The sequence below is a fragment of the Silurus aristotelis genome, assembly GCF_946808225.1.
Source record: "Silurus aristotelis genome assembly, chromosome: 2".
In the NCBI taxonomy this organism is placed as follows: domain Eukaryota; kingdom Metazoa; phylum Chordata; class Actinopteri; order Siluriformes; family Siluridae; genus Silurus; species Silurus aristotelis.
Window position 1 is genome coordinate 11,020,113 of NC_139575.1, and position 18,098 is coordinate 11,038,210.

General features: G+C 37.9%; 1 protein-coding gene across 1 annotated transcript in view; it reads left to right on the plus strand.

The window, feature by feature from the left end:
• The window catches only part of raver2 (ribonucleoprotein, PTB-binding 2), an 84,973-nt gene extending 68,329 nt beyond the window's left edge, over nucleotides 1–16,644 (plus strand). Inside the window, exons 11-15 of the mRNA XM_083566787.1 lie at nucleotides 2,437–2,582; nucleotides 9,768–9,869; nucleotides 13,044–13,166; nucleotides 14,336–14,533; nucleotides 16,005–16,644. Of these exons, the coding sequence (XP_083422913.1) occupies nucleotides 2,437–2,582; nucleotides 9,768–9,869; nucleotides 13,044–13,166; nucleotides 14,336–14,533; nucleotides 16,005–16,136 (701 nt within the window). The 3' untranslated portion in view covers nucleotides 16,137–16,644. The remainder of the gene's footprint in view (nucleotides 1–2,436; nucleotides 2,583–9,767; nucleotides 9,870–13,043; nucleotides 13,167–14,335; nucleotides 14,534–16,004) is intronic.
• The last annotated feature ends 1,454 nt before the right edge of the window (nucleotides 16,645–18,098 follow it).

Here is an 18,098-nt window from a genome sequence, read left to right on the forward strand (position 1 = left end):
GTGAGGCGTTAATACTGAAAATGACCTTTTATATAAATACAGAGTTAAGTGTTAAAGACTCGTGTTTCAGTGATGCACAGTTGTGGACCTTGAATGAAGACAGTTTTTCTTAAGCAAACTCAGCTCTTGGAGTAAAATCCTTCTTTAAATTTCCCATCTCACGGACCAGATTTTTATGGATAAGTATATGAACTGTCCTTTATCCATAAAGAGGACTTTGCGGTGTACAGGTGCATCTCATTAAATTAGAATTAAATTAGAGGAGAGGCACAGAATCCAAGTTGCTTGAGGTCCAGTGTAAAAAAAGTCAGTGGTGGTTTGGGGAGTCATCTCATCTGCTGATGTTGGTCCACTGTGTTTTATCAAGTCCAAGGCACAGCCGTCTACCACGAAGCAGGATTTGGCATCTGCCCACACTGCCAAAAGCACCAAAAGTTGGTTAAATGACCGTGGTGTTGGTGTTCTTGACTGGCCAGCAAACTCACCAGACTTGAACCCCATAGAGAATCTATGGAATATTGTGAAGAGGAAAATGAAAAACAAGACACCAAAAAATGCAAATGAGCTGAAGGCCACTGTCAAAGAAACCTGGGCTTCCATACCACCTCAGCAGTGCCACAGACTGATCACATCCATTCCACGCTGAATTAAGGCAGTAATTAAATCAAAAGGAACCCCTACCAAGTATTCAGTACATATACAGTAAATAAACATACTTTTCAGAAGGCCAACAATTCAATGTTTTTTTAAATGGCCTTATGAAGTATTAAGAATTGTTTGAGATAGTGAATTGGTGGCTTTTTATTCATTGTGAGCCAAAATCATCAAAATTAAAAGAAATAAACACTTGAAATATATCAGTCTGTGTTTGTGATGAATCTATATAATGAGTTTCACTTTTTGTATTGAATTACTAAAATAAATCAACTTTTAAATGATATTCTAATTTATTGAGAAGTCCCTATATATAAAATTTCATTTATTTATTCCATGACCTATACAATTGCTTGCTGCAATACAGATGTTATTTACCTCTGGCTGGGTTCAGCCTTTCTGATGCCGTAATTATAGCTCAGTACTATAGAATGTGCTCGATTAGGTTTTATTTTATAAGCCTAATAAAGCCAAACTGACCCTCAGTTCTAGAAATAGATTTCATAATTATAACTAGGATGTTTAATTCGGTAATATATTGGCAATAAACTAATCTCTTATTAGATATTTATTTCAGTGCTATCAATTTTCTGTCCCTAGATTTCCACCCGATTTGAAGGCAGTTGTCTCCTCTACTCCAAAAATATAGCAACTACGGAGACTTGCATTGCACGCAGATACTTTTAATATTCTGTGACTTCCATTAAATCAATTCAATCGCTTGTGAAAACTGACTCTAAACATGATGAACTTTGCGTATCTGAATATTGACAATTTCTATACTTCAAGTCGCTAGCTCTGAATACGGTCCAACATGGAAAGAAATAAAATCAAATGAAAGTGTTTAGTATCTCTGTGGTGGGTTGTATCACCTCATCTCCACACTATATTCCCCAGAAGCCCATTAACGGGAAAATAAAAATGAAAACAATCTAAAATATGAGGGGAAAAACAGTGGATTGTCCAGACTTGGTTGGCAGAGCTAATTACCAGGCCGGAAATGAGCTGTAAAAATTGTATTAAAACCCCCCTTATAAAAATAATGAAGCCAGCTAGATTGAATATTGTGAATCAGAGTATTTTGAAGGTATCTTTGAATTCATGTGAGTATAATATGTAAAGTATTGTGTGATATAAATGAAAGTTCTTTGTTTCTCTATTATACACAAACTGCTGAAATTACATACTGAATGATTCCTTCTGGGCCAAAGCTCATAATTATTGTCTTCCTTTAACACTTCACTGCATTTCCCCTCAGGGACATAGCGTTGCGTTTATGTTTCTTGAGATTGCTGTGTGAAAAGAAAGCTGTGCACATGAAGGAATGAATACGTATACACACACAGCTTGAGTCGTTGGCATTATCATTGTATGTAGCCCTGAGCCAGTGCTGTATTTCAGAAGAGTATTACAGAAGTGAATCTCAATGATCCCCAGGCAGAAAGCTTTATTTAGCTCTATTCAGTTCCAGCCCAACTCCAAACACACCTGTGCAGAGTAGTCCTGATTCTCCAGACTCGATTATCCGCCTCAGGTGTGTGTAGAGCCGGAGCAGAATAGATATGTGGACTGGCAAGAGGCCCAGTGGAATTCACTGAAAGGTTTATGGTTCATAATTGTCCTGTAAAATGGCTCTCTGCTCAAGGCTATATTTCTTACCACGGTCCCAACAACTGCCAGGTATCAATGATGACAAGTGACGCATGTTTTTGGTGTACTGTGGATGTTTTGAATTTCTTGGTTTGTGTGTTTGTGTGTGCGTGCACGTGTGTGTGTGTGTAGGTACGTGTAGCAGCAGCAGTAAAGGCCAGGCGGTCAGTGGGACCTATAGCTCGGTTCTGCCTCCTGCTTCCCTCCCAACCACCCAGTACAGCACTGAGTGCACCACCTCAGAATACACAAACCAGTACTCTCAGCAATACTCACAGGTATCTATTACACTCCAACACAAACATTCACACAAACTAGTACTCTCAGCACTACGCACAGGTATCTATTACACTCCAACACACACATTTACACAAACTAGTACTCTCAGCACTACGCACAGGTATCTATTACACTCCAACACAAACATTTACACAAACTAGTACTCTCAGCACTACGCACAGGTATCTATTACACTCCAACACAAACATTCACACAAACTAGTACTCTCAGCACTACGCACAGGTATCTATTACACTCCAACACACACATTTACACAAACTAGTACTCTCAGCACTACGCACAGGTATCTATTACACTCCAAAACACACATTCACACAAACTAGTACTCTCAGCACTACGCACAGGTATCTATTACACTCCAACACAAACATTCACACAAACTAGTACTCTCAGCACTACGCACAGGTATCTATTACACTCCAACACACACATTTACACAAACTAGTACTCTCAGCACTACGCACAGGTATCTATTACACTCCAAAACACACATTCACACAAACTAGTACTCTCAGCACTACGCACAGGTATCTATTACACTCCAAAACACACATTCACACAAACTAGTACTCTCAGCACTACGCACAGGTATCTATTACACTCCAACACAAACATTCACACAAACTAGTACTCTCAGCACTACGCACAGGTATCTATTACACTCCAACACAAACATTTACACAAACTAGTACTCTCAGCACTACGCACAGGTATCTATTACACTCCAACACAAACATTTACACAAACTAGTACTCTCAGCACTACGCACAGGTATCTATTACACTCCAACACACACATTCACACAAACTAGTACTCTCAGCACTACGCACAGGTATCTATTACACTCCAACACACACATTTACACAAACTAGTACTCTCAGCACTACGCACAGGTATCTATTACACTCCAACACACACATTTACACAAACTAGTACTCTCAGCACTACGCACAGGTATCTATTACACTCCAACACACACATTTACACAAACTAGTACTCTCAGCACTACGCACAGGTATCTATTACACTCCAACACAAACATTCACACAAACTAGTACTCTCAGCACTACGCACAGGTATCTATTACACTCCAACACACACATTAACACAAACTAGTACTCTCAGCACTATGCACAGGTATCTATTACACTCCAACACACACATTTACACAAACTAGTACTCTCAGCACTACGCACAGGTATCTATTACACTCCAACACACACATTAACACAAACCAGTACTCTCAGCAATACTCACAGGTATATATTACACTCCAACACACACATTTACACACATATTACACTCCAACACACACTCTAACAGTGGTACCCAAGCCAGTACTCTCAGCAATACTCACAGGTATCTGCAAAATTGTTTTTTTTTTTTTTTTACGCAGTTAAAAAAATTTGTGATCATCAACATTTGAACAGTTTACAACAATGACATTGTTTTTTTATCAAAAACGCCTGCTTGGTTAAATTATATAAAAATGATATATTTTTATATTTAATAAAAATAAAATAGTATAAATCAAATGGATTTAATAGACTTTTTCATTATATTAAATCGAGTAATCAATTAAATTGCCACAAATTAAGTGATTCATAAAAATGTAATACATGTAAAAATTTTATTAAATAGTTTACATTTCTTAAACCACATTTGGGTAATACTGTCACAGTGACACTGTGCTAACTCTAGTAAAAAAAATGTATACCCATTGGCATTGTTGTGTATGTTTTTACGTTTATTAATAATAATTAAAAAAATGCTCTCGAAGTGTGAGATGAAGACTAAACAAACGTGCGGTCTGCCACTTAATACGTTCCTGAGCGAACTCAGATTTTAACGCAGATGTTCTGCACATAATGTAAAAAGAATTGAACCGAACCGAAAGCCCTGTAGCGGAATATTTTGGTACGAATACATGTACAGTTATACTCTTACTAAAAGCGAAAAATGTCAAAAGTACACACATCCTTCACTCAAGTAGAAGTACAGATACTCATGTCAAGACTCAAGTTGAAGTACACTTTTCACTCAAGTAAAGAAGTTTGGGCTCTGACATGTACTTGAATAAAAAGTAGCCTGCTACCTGTTTTTGTGTCACGCTGGTAACTGGACCATACATCATAATAATATAAAAAAAAAAATAATCTAATTTTGTTACCTAAAAATGATGATGATCAGGTGATCAGGAATGTCTCTTTTCTCAGTCATGTTTACATCTCTGACTTCCTCTGTCTCCTCCAGACTTCTTGTTGTTTTCTTGTTGCGTTGCTCGTTGTGAGCTTCCTAAACTAGTCTACGTCTGTGGTGTGTGAGAGCCAGGAAATGATACACCAGCGGTAGATTGAAAAGCTACGCAATGACAGGAAACAGGTTGATGGGCTGAAAACGGCGTGCAATGAAAAAAAAATTCTATTAAACAGGTCACCAAATATAAAGTAACTGAAGTAACGAGCCTGTTTTCAAAACGTAAGAAGTAGAAAATAGAGATATTATCCAGACGACGATGAGTTCCTCTCAATGTTTCTTCCCTATGCCATCTCGGGGAGTTTTTCCCGGCTCGCTCATTTAAAGAGAAACTTACTTATAAAGAACATATGAATTTTTATCACCACGTTATCTGTGTAAAGCTGCTTTGAGACAATGTTCATTGTTAAAAGCCCAATACAAATAAAAATGAATTGAATTGAAGATATTTGTGTAAAAATCGACTGAGTGAAAGTAAAAAGTTGTCAGAAAAATAAATAGTGAAGTAAAGCACTGATACCAGGAAAATCTACTTATGTACAGTCATGAAGTATTTGTACTTTATAACTTCCCATCTATGCTGAAAGTTAACTATTAAACTCCAACACACACATTCACACTACCCAGTACTCTTAGCAGTACTCGCATTCATTTTAAGATAGCATAAGATAACATTAGATAAGATAAAACTTTATTAATCCTGAAGGAAATTCTTTCGTCAGAGACTGTTTCAGATTACAAAAGAAATAAATATAAATTAAATATAAATTACAAATAATTAAAATTGTTGCTGCTTGTTTGAGTATTTCAGCAAGTTTCGTTTTCCCAAAAGCTCTAGAGTTTGAACAGGATATCATCCCTTGGGTTGCATCAACTAGACAATTCCTAATTGTTTTTGGTTTTCCACTGTAGTTTCAGGTTCCAGTTTTTGGCTGAAAGAACTAAATACGGCTGAAATGATTCCTAAAGTAACACGAGTAATTCAAATACAAAATGATTTGCATCGATGTGTGATTTTATGCATTACGCTCCTGCTTTGAGATTGGCTGATTGTATGTATACATGAATGTGCAAGGATACAGGTGTTCCTTTTAAAGTGCCTTGTGAATGTATGTGTTTACAAACTCTTAGACCAGGAAGCATCAGCTGTTCTATATCGCAGGAGTGAAATGAAACCATGAATATCTTAGCTGTCTGTCTGTCTGTCTGTCTGTCTTGTCTGTCTGTCTGTCTGTCTGTCTGTCTGTCTGTCTGTCTGTCTATCTGTCTATCTATCTATCTATCTATCTATCTATCTATCTATCTATCTATCTATCTATCTATCTATCTATCTATCTATCTGTTCACTGTGCCTATTTTCTGTCGGATATGAAGCGTGACAGAAGGGGCCAGAGGGGGTGGCACATGCCCAGAGGAAAATGAAAAGGGGACTGATGGTAACTCGAAAATCACAGGAGAATGAGAATGAGATGAAATGGAAATAATAGGGCTTTGAATGAAAGGGCTGAGCTCTTCCCTTATTCACACAGGTAACAGAAGAACAGTTTAACACTCACTGGCACTGGGTGTCTCATTCATTTGCGCTTGTTTTTTTTCTGTTTTCAAACCAACTGACTTCTATGCTATTCTATTTTATTGTATTCTATTAATCCATCCATCCATCCATCCATCCATCCATCCGTCCATCCATCTATCCATTTACCTACTCATCCATTTACCCATTTATCTATCCACCACTCCAACCACCCACATATCCAACCATCCATCCATCCCTGTACACATTCCACCCATCCATCATCACCCCACCCACCTATCCATCCATCCATTGATCCTTCCAGCCATCCATCCACCCACCCATCCATCCACCTATCTATCCATAAACCCACTCATGTGGCTGCCTGTACGTTTGTCTATCTGTATGTCAGTCTGTCCATCCACCTATCTATTTACCCAGCTATCCAGTTTTTGGCAATATTGGCCAGAAGCTAATTCGTCCATTAGCACTTAGTTGCTATTTTCATTGTCATAAATAAGTAAGCTTGCGCTAAAGTGGTGTCACACCGGATGTGACATTCAACATGTGCTGTTGCAGTGGGATTTTCAGACTCCTTTTGGTACAAGAATTCACATTACTGCTCTCTGAGTTGCCCATTTATTGCAAAAACATAATCCTCCTGATTTATAAGGGACTTAAAGCATTCTAATTTGTGACGTCCTTTAATTTTTCAAACTAGCACAATATATTATATAATATTTGATATAAATTAAAAGATATTTCACAAAAAAGAAACATCAAATTCTTGATATAGCGAAGTTTTCTTTCCAGTTTTGGAAGGACACTGTGGTGGAGGGACATTTTCGGAGGCGGAGTCAGCACTGTGTAAAGTAGATGACATTATAAACTTACTCATTTCAGTTTGTTTTGTTGTTGTGCCAAAAAAATTCCATTATTGGCATAAAATGTTTATGAGGAAAAAAGCAATTGAAAACTTGCAGTTATTGGAAAGTAATCAAGTTCTGGGTGGTAACAAAAGTTGTGTTTTGTGTCAGGACACATCATACCAATGTTTTTGTTTTTTTCTTTTAACAGCATGCCACCAAGTTTTTTATTACCCGATTGTACATAAAAAAAAAAAAAGAACTCACTGACTCTTAAGAGTGAATCAGACAGATATGTTATTACTGTACATCCTGTATTTAATGCTGTAAAGCAAAAGGACATGATCCAACATTTCAAATCAAGTTAAAGATGAGACATTATTTCACTGGTTATTTCCAATATTCTTTCCAATATTAAAGCAATATATATATTTTTAAGTTAGAATGCTGGAAGTAGCCACAGTTTTTTCCCTGTGAATTTTTTGTCCTATTGATTCAGAGCGTCTGCAAATATTCTTGTACAGTATGAAGCATTTGTGAAAGGGTTGCACGTTTTTGCTTGTTGGCTCCTCATTAACAACAACGTCCATTTTAGGTAAGTCTGAAGTAAACAGGTTTATCGTTCCTCTCTCAATAGCGCTGTCTCTAAATCTAACACACTACGGATGAAGTAAACAGAGATTAGGGTGTAAAATGCTGCAGAATTCCTTTAACATAAGTGCAAAACAATTTCCTGCAGATTCGCACTCTCTCACATACACACACACACACACTCTCCTACTTCTTGGCTGTGGTTTGGAAGGATAAGGGCATTTAGGTGGATTAACTGGCCTTGAATCTATCATCTTGCTGCAAGTGCACCTCTGAGTGAGAGAGCAAATGTGGGAGAAAAAAAAAGAGAAAAGAAGGACGGGGGAGGGAGGAGGGGGGTTTGGCTGCGAGTCGTTTGTCCCATCTGGTCTGTCACTACTCCTCCGCACTGTACTGAGTGAAAAGAGACAGCAAGCTTTCACACTGGATGAAGACAGAAAGAGGGAGAGGAGGGGGAGAGGGAGAGAAGACAGCAACCAGGGCAAGATAGAAAGACTGGTGAAGGCAAGAGGATAGAAAGAAAACAGCGAATCAATGAGTGAGGTGATGAAATACAACCTGAGAGCTCTAGGGGTTGTTTTTTTAGGCTACCAACGTTTATTAGCGGAATATACAAATTTTTTTTTTGCTGCTCAGTGATTGCCAACTTTTTGACTTTTGTAGGAAGCATGAGTTACAATTAATGGCTAATGAAATTTGAAGCAAAAATCAAGCTAGATATGGAGCTGTTTTATTTGGAAAACATTTGCAGACCTAAACAGAAAAGCACTCCCGAAAAGAATCTATAAATTGAACCTAATCAAACTAGACATTAAATCCGACGAAATAAATGCCATCCAATAAAAGGAGTCAGTGTGTGTGTGTGTGTCCGGTTGCCTTTGTGCTTTGATGACTGATCCGCATTACAAGATGGGTTTGAGTCAGTGGTGATCAGTAGCAAAATAAATGTAATTAATTACTGTAACTTAAGTAGAATTTTATCTACTTAACAGTCATATCTGTATTTTACTGAAGTATTTCATTTGAGGAGACTTTACTACATTTCCAAGTCAAATATTTCACTTTTTACTCAACTGCATTTTGCTAAATCAGTTGTTCCTTTTTATTTGAGTGGATAAAAACTTTACTGGTTAAACACGCAGCAATCCACCAATCAGTTTTAAACTTGTTTTGATTTCCACTTGGTGATATCTATTACAATTATCATGAGCCCAAAACCTTTTTTTAACTACTTCAAAAAGATCATGCAAATAAGGCAACAGGAGTTTGTGGTAGGTTAGAATCAGGAATTTCTGCTTTCATCTACTGTATTCCTCTCTAAATGTTCTGCTTGCTGTTGAACTGATGCTGAACTGTATGTTAGTGATAAGTCGATATCAATCAGTGTTTGTCTCATTAATATCATTCTATTAATAGATTGGTGTGCTAAGACCAACATTTTCACATGAAGTTGATTAAGTAAGAATCTTGCAATAAAAATGATAATAAGAACATTATAGCCATAAGAATCATAGTATTTTGTATACTTAAGTACATTTAAAGGCAAATACTTTTGTACTTTCACTAAAGTAAAAGTTTACATTTTACTGGAGTAATATGTTACAGAGTGTATCTCTACTTTAACTCAACTACATGGTTTGTGTAATTCGTCCACCACTGGTTTTATTTGCCTGTGTAAAGTAAATGTAAGACAGCTGTGCCTAATGTAAATGAATGCCAATTAGCTAGAAAGTACTTCGCATGGCATCGGCATTTATCAACATTTGCAGACAAATACGCAATACTGAAATGCATGTGACTCTGGGGGGGTGGGGGGGGTGTATGGTCCAGTCTGGCTTATGAAACAATTTAATTGATAATCGAGGCTCAGTGTCCATGATGCTGCTGCTGCGAGTGTGTAATGCACCTGATTGCTTCTATCTGTGTGTGTATGGTAGGAGGCCATGCAGCAGTGGTACCAACATTATCAGGCACAGGGCTACACTAACACTAATCAGGAGAGTACTGCAGCTACAGACTACAACAAAGAACAAGCTCAGGTGAGCCCACACACACACACACATACACACACACACACACACACACACACACATACACACACACCCTTTATATTTTGTGTATGTATGGGCAGAATGTTTGTTTTATTTCTCTTAGCATGAACATTGTTGGTTGTTTTTTTTAAAGTAATTTCTCAAGTAGAACAGTCAGATAGTATAATGCATGGGGCCCCAAACTATGGCCCGCCCCCACATTTGGAACAGTTCTTTGAAGGATGCCAGAGACATATTTAGAAAATGTAGTTTAAAATATCAATGTTTTTCTCATAACATATCTGTATTTGATAAAGGATGACTTTAAAAATAAAAAATTCCCTTAGTTATCAATAGAGTTTGAAGCACAGATAGTTGATTGCTGGTACTCTCAGCTATCGGCAAAAATTCGTACTGATAGTTTTTCCGGCTTTCGCTCTGCTCTCATTATGATAGCGGCCTCTAGAGGCGAATCACTGACACCTTGTGCTTTTGTTTTTACACTTGCACGGAGAGTGCTATATTTAATATTTATAATTATGTATTAATGATATTAATATTCATCATCATATTTTTTTCCATTAGCACATTTTTTTATGGTAATAAAGTTCAGTAGTATTTTACATGGCGTGTTTTTTTTTGCAGTATCCAGTTTAAAAATAGTCGGTTAATTAATCAGTTATCTGCAAGTACGATCCAATATATCGGTTTTGGTTAAATCGGTCGACCTCTAGTTATTAACAGCCTAATTGTTAGATTCACTCACCAACCATATGCAAAAGTAAGCAAATGTTTTGAGTTCAGTCGCAATAAATATGAAAAAAGTCGTTGTAATTGTAATAATGCTCTTTTAATAGGCTGTATATTTCTTGAAAAGTAATATTTCTGTGCAGTGCATGAAAAAATAATATACTAATCTAGCATTAGGAGGCCTGATAAATACATTTTAAATCATAATAAAAGCTCCATAATAATACTGGCAGAGAGTCAGGCCCATGTCAGTTTCTGTTGCTGACCGAGCCGGCCTGATTAGAGAAAGGAAATGTTATGTTTGGGGACTCCTGGTATAAAAAAAGTTTGAGGACCCCTGGTATATTGTAAAATATTTTATTTCTTGATTAATGTTCTGTTCATGCAAAGAAATAAAACCCTGCAGTGTGATTTATCTAGACTGAAAGTGACATCAGGAATAGTGATTGTGTGAAGAGCAGGTACTTTTGTTTAAGATTGCCATGACACAGTTCCAGAGTCTTCAGTTCAATACTGACCTCTGATTTCTGTCTGTGTGGCGATTAGCTTGTTTACACGGGTTTTACATAAGAACTCTCTAGAGTAGCAGGAAGCTGGTGAACTCTCTAGAGTAGCAGGAAGCTGGTGAACTCTCTAGAGTAGCAGGAAGCTGGTGAACTCTCTAGAGTAGCAGGAAGCTGGTGAACTCTCTAGAGTAGCAGGAAGCTGGTGAACTCTCTAGAGTAGCAGGAAGCTGGTGAACTCTCTAGAGTAGCAGGAAGCTGGTGAACTCATGTAAAACCCGTGTATAATTATATATAATTTATTACTTAATACTTAACTTAAACTTCATGCTCATATAATAACTGCACATTCTACATTTAAGAGCCAAAAAAAGGACACAGCACAGATTGTTTTGGATTTTTATTTGACCAGCACATAGTTACTGAGTGAAATGTTCTGGGCCAGAGTGGCCTTGAGAAAAGAGCTAATACTTAAAGGAATGTGCAAATGAAGGGAAACCACAGAACTAATCAACAAAATCTTCAGAAGTTTTACTGGCCTGACCAAAAGGACCCTCACATAAAGGTGGATGGGCCTGTAATCATGACCATTTACACTAATACATGACTCAACACTGTCACTAGAACATGATGCAACACTGCTATTATCAATATCTGGAAATTGTTATCAGGGAGGCATATGTCCGTTTGGGTAGAACCGTCAGAGACCTGAGGAACACGAACCAGCTGGTATGATGGCCACATTCTTGGATCAGGTGTAAAAGAATCATGTAGCGACTAAATTATAAAAATTTTAGATAAATAATTGAGAACAAATAGCAGAAGTAAAACAAAATAACAAAAAGATACTTATACATGGTCAGAAGGAATAAACATGGCAAGTAAGTGGGAGAAATAAGATGGTTCTTCTTTTTTTTTTTTCTTCAGTCCAACCCTAGGACTAAAAGTCTGAAGTTAAAGGGAATTAAACGATTAAACAAACCTCTAAATGACGTATTAAAGAAGGATGTTATTAGATAATGGTAACTGTGAAGGGCCAAAATTTGGGGAGTTTTCAAATGTGTTGGTAATCAAGGGATGTACAATGTGAATACATGAAGATTTTGCCACTGATTTTCAGATCATCTCTGACATGTCATGAGTATCCTCTCGGCTTGATTGTGGTTTTACTGCAGTAAACTCTACTTTGCTTTTTCTCATCCACGTTTTCTTCGTCTTTTTTTGAGAAGGATTGTTTTTAAGACATAATTGGTAGCAGAAGGCCTGGCTATTGTTTTGGCAAATGTTTGCTTTGACATCTACCACCTCCCCAGGTGGACCAGAAAAAACAATTACTGAAAGTGAATTGGTTCTCATATGACACATAATTGCATTTGAATACACTGTGATGTGAAAGACAAGATCAGAGAAGTGGGATTGAGATGGTTTGGTCATGTGTAGAGGAGGGACAGAGGAGGGGTATATCGGAAGAAGAATGCTGAGGATGAAGCCGCCAGGCTGGAGGAAAAGAGTAAGGCCAAGATGAAGGTTTATGGTTGTGATGATGAAAGACATGCATGTAGTTGGTTTGAAAGAGACAGATGTAGAGGACAGGGTGATATCAAGATGCATGAGCCCCTCCTAACGGGAGTAGCCGAAAAAAAAAGAGGAATAGCCTGTGAAGATTTTTACTTTCAGTGCAATGTTGAGGCTTCAAGCTTCCTTGGACACCACCATGTGAGAACAGTGACTGTCCAGGACCCTTGGGGGGGGGGGGGGGGTCCTTTAATAGTAAGATAGAATGAATGTTGCAATCCAATTATGCTGCTCATAGGGCCTGCCTATTAAACAATTTCCTGGGAAGTTGAGTCAGATCTAAAACTTTGTTTCTCCTTCTTATCCCTCATGTTCCCCCATAATCCCATAATCCGTCTCTCTCTCTCTCTCTCAGGCTGTGGTCACGTCTTCATATGGAGACTACACTTCTTACATGCAGGCCGTCACTCAGTACTATTCCCAGACTCAGATAAGCCAAGCAGCTGCACCCGTGTACCAGCAGAGAGACCTCAGCAAGGTAAACACACACACACACACACACACACACACACACACACACACACACACTACTGTACAGCGCAACCTAATTTATCCTAAATCAAGATAGTTCCCCACATAGAACTAGGGTTTGCTCAGTCATGAGAGGAACGGAGAAGTTCAGTCTGCAGGTAAAAGCTTCAGTAATTCCAGTTCCATAGGTTCAGTTTTCTCCATGAGCTCTCAACAAATCAGAGCAATCATCCACAAGCTACATAGAATAGTCTTCTGGGGTCTAGTCGAGAAATATTTTTACAGAAAAATATAAACAGCCTTATTAAAGTTATTACTTTTATTATTGACTTATAGTTTTATATACAGTCAGAGTTTTCCTCTTGCACTCACACCTAATCACCCAACTCAATGGGTTTGCTCATCATGGAAGACCAGATCAATGACTTCTTGGACATATAACATTAGGGTTCACTCTCCTGGGAAGATGTTCTACTAGATTTTGTAGTGTGGTTGTGGAGATTTGGATTGATTCTAACTTTTTTCTCATGGAGTGTAGACAGCAAAGTTTTGGAGGCAGAACTAAATAGTAAATGAGCAATTTAATAAGTAAAGACATTTGCAAAAAAAAAAAAACACCAAAAAAAAAAAAAAGTTATGACAAAATGAAAAATATACTCAGTGTACACATTTATTTACATCTCTCTCTCTCTCTCTCTCTCTCTCTCTCTCTCTCTCTCTCTCTCTCTCTCTCTTTTGTCTGTTTCTCTCTCATATTTCTGTTTATCCCAATTTTTTCTCTGTCTCTCGTGTCTGTCTGTTATTTCTTCTCTGTCTCTTTCACTGTCTTCCTCTGTTTCTCTGTCTTTTTTTTACTGTCTGTCTGTCCATCTGTTTTGTTCTGTCTCTCTCATGTCTGTCTGTCTTTTTCTCTGTCTCTCTCTTTTGCTTTCTCTGTCATTTTTTTTGTCTCTCTCTCTTTCTCTCCCTCTCTTTTTATGTCTCTCTGTCGATTGTTCTTTTTGTTTTTCTTCTTCCCCACATGTCTCTGTCTCTCTTTTACTTATCTGTTTTACTTTCTTTCTCCCATATGTCTTTGTCCCTCTTCCTCAATTTCTGTCTTTCGCTTTCTTTAATGTCCCTCCCTCTCTCTCCCTCTCCCTCTCTCTCTCTCTCTCTCTCTCTCTCTCTGTCTAGGAGCTGGAGGTCGTTAAGCCACCAATAGTTTCTCCTCTGTCTCTGAATGGCGCTGCCCCGCCCATCCTGCCCACCTACAGTGCCCTGCCGATCATGCCCGGGTTCATCGCCCCTACACACGCTCACACACACACCCCCAGTGGCGTCACACACACACACAGTGCACATGGCGTGACCGACTGGAGCCAGTATTACTATGTAAGTGAGCGAACGCGTGTGCAGACCCCACACTCTGCCAACACGTCTGTCGGGTTCATTGTCAGGGTTGTGGAGTTAGACAGCGGAGAGACAGAGAGACATTGTGATGAACATAAGATGATTATCTTGTGTGAAACAGGTTCCTGAAAGATCTATAACCTGTTTGTGCACAATTTTCGCTGTGTGTTTCTCTTGTCTTTGGGGTTTTGTATGAACGCAGCTCAGTGGGGGGCTGGCACTAATTTGTGTGGACAGTTTATCAGATGGTGTGAGAGGAGAAAGAGATGTGCACATCTATCTGTAGACAATGCATTTCAGTGTGTGTAAGTGTGTGTGAGTGTGTGTGTGTTCTCTCTATATCTTTCTCCTTTTCCATACAATGTTCATCCCTATATCTCTCTTTTTCCCTTTTTTCATATATTTGCCCCGTCTTTCTTTTTATCTACAGCTCTGTGCTGCATTTCCCTAAATCTGTTCTTTACTGCATCTTTGTCTTATTTGTTTTATATATCTCTGTTCATCTCTTCCTCCGCCTGTCTGTCTCTCTGTCTCCCTCTATCTCTCACATGATAACAGGCTTTTTGATGCAGAATCAGTGTGTGCATAAAACAAATGGAAACACGGAACAATACAGTAAGCAGATTTGCTTATTAAAACGTAATACAGGAAATACGTCTTATACCAGAGATGGATTTTACTACACATGCAAATTCCTGCAGTTCAGATCTTCCCTTGATGTATTCTGGACAGGACGCATGGCGTGGCCTAATGTAAATGTGTGTGTAAAATTTACAAGAAGATAATATTGAAACCTTATATTTAACTTGTTTATCATCAATTTACTTAGTCTCTCCTTTCATCTGTCTGTCCCTCTATTTCTTTTTAATACTGTTTGATTTTCTTTATCGCTGTCTTGTTCTATCTGTCTTACTGTTCACTTTCTTTTTTTGTGTCATTTCTTGTCTCTTTCCTTAATTGTGTTATTCTATCGGTTTCTCATTCATTGCCATGACATCTATCTATCTATCTATCTATCTATCTATCTATCTATCTATCTATCTATCTATCTATCTATCTATCTATCTATCTATCTATCTATCTATCTATCTCTTTTATCATCTCTCTCTATCCCTTTCTTTCTTTCGCTCTCCCTGTCTCTGTCAATGATCTTTATTTTCTCTCCCTGTCTCTCGCTCTCTCTCCCGCTGTCTCTCTCCCTCCCTCCCTCTCTCTCTCTCTCTCTCTCTCTCTCTCTCTCTCTGTGTCTGTCTGTCTGTCTGTATCACTGTCAGTTTTGAGGTCAAAGTGTCTTTATTGACATGACAGTTTTACTGTATTAACAATGTAACATAGAAATTATAACGACAAACAATATCAGTATGTCTCTCTCTCTCTCTCTCTCTCTCTCTCTCTCTCTCTCTCTTGCTTTCTTACTCTTACTTTCTTTACTCTCTTTCTACACCTGTCTTAGGCTCGAGGACAGAAGCGAGAATATCCCACGCTGGCGGTACAGGAAGTGACATCAGAGGCACCTTACGTAGGCCAGCACTCACAGGGACTGGGTGGCCAGTATGCTGACTACTTTAAAAAGAAAAGGATTTAGAACACACACGAACACACACACACACACACACACACACACACACACACACACACACACACACACACACACACACACACACACACACACACACACACACTGAATTACACAGTGTTTTTCTAGTGCATTGTTGTTGTCCAGTCAAAGCCTTAACCCTGCACTCTCTGTGTGTAAGAGTGCTGATGTTACGTGTGTGTGTGAGAGTGATAGAAGTCTGGATCTTCTCAGGCCTGTTTTATTCTGGGCTGCAGAACAGGCGCCTTTTGTAACACACACACACACACACACACACACACACACACACACACACACACACACACACACACACACACACACACACACACACACACACACACACATATACACACACACACTCTGGCCAGTGTAATAAGAGGCCGCTGTGCTTTAATAATAGTAAACTTTTCTGATCACCTTCTCATTCCCCTAGGGAAAGCATTTCTCTGCTCCTGGGTGTGCACCAATATATATATATATATATATATATATATATATATATATATATATATATATATATATATATATATATATATATATATATATATATATATATAATATGTGTGTGTGTGTGTGTGTGTGTGTGTGTGTGTGTGTGTGTGTGTGTGTGTGTGTGCTCTCTGTGTAAGAGGTTAAGGGCTGAAATAGACAGAGCTGTTCTCAGAGAACTCACCCTAACTCATCATGGATGTTGCTTTAAATAGTTCCACATGTTTAAATGTAATCTATTTGTAAATATTTGTCTCAGTCTGTTGTGGTTAACAAAAAGGGCCAAAAACACACACAGCTGAAACAGTGAGGGTCAATGACAAAAAGTGTGGGCTGTTCTGTTTTCTTATACACAGAAATATGTAATAAAATCACAGTGTCTGCTCTCACAGTTGTATGCAAAAGTTTTGGCATCCCTTCCCTAATAAATATTGTAAGCTTTTTAATATAAAATATAATAATAATAATAATAATAATAAAAACATCTGCAACAATATATATATATATATATATATATATATATATATATATATATATATAATATATCATTTTCACCCACTCTTCGCAAGACATTTTCTTGAATTTGTTATGAAATTTTTACTTTTACTACATCATTTGTTTCCCAAATGCCTTGGAACAATCTGGATGTTGTTTTGCATACAGTAGGCAGTCACAGGTAAGATTTCTTCTTATGAATCTTCAATGCAGATCAATGCAAGAGTGCAGCTAAATTCTCCTGCAGGTCCTACGTGTCATTTTGTGCCTTTTCTTCCCAGAATAGGAGCAGCCCTCTCTAAAAGCTGACTTGTTTTATCAGTTCCTGCCTTGACTTCACTGCTTATGGACCTGCCATTGCTTATGGACATTTTGGACAGTGGAAATTGGAGCTGGAAATGTTTTTATGTAGGCACCCATTTGGTTCATTTTTGGATCGTCAGCCAGCTGTGTAGTGCATCCTATACCTTTGGGTTGTGTTTGAAGAGTTGGAGAATGCAGTTCACACTGGAACTGTACTCTTAATGACGACCAATGAATCAGTTCATCAATTAATTAAGAACTTAACTGAGTTAATCAAGAACTTTGAGGATGGATTTGGACTGTAATTAATCTCAACAGTCTACTACAATGGCTCAGAACCACAGGATTGGACATTCTGTGTTGAGGATGAGTTCCCTTTTTACTTTTGTTCCTCACAAGTTTTCCTCCTAAATAATTTTTTTTTTAAATCTCAGTAAAGCTGCTTATTTCCATTGTTAAATGTTATTAAAAAATGAATGAATAGGTCTGAAACTTTAAAAATTCAGGTATAAAAAAGTAAAAAAAAAAAAAAAAAAGTCAAAATTCAGGTAAGAAAAGTCCAAATTCAGGTAAATATGTGATTTGGCTAGGAATGCCCACACCTTTTCATACAGCTGTATTCTTATGTTGTTGCTTAAGTTAAAAAAATGAGGTATTACAGTA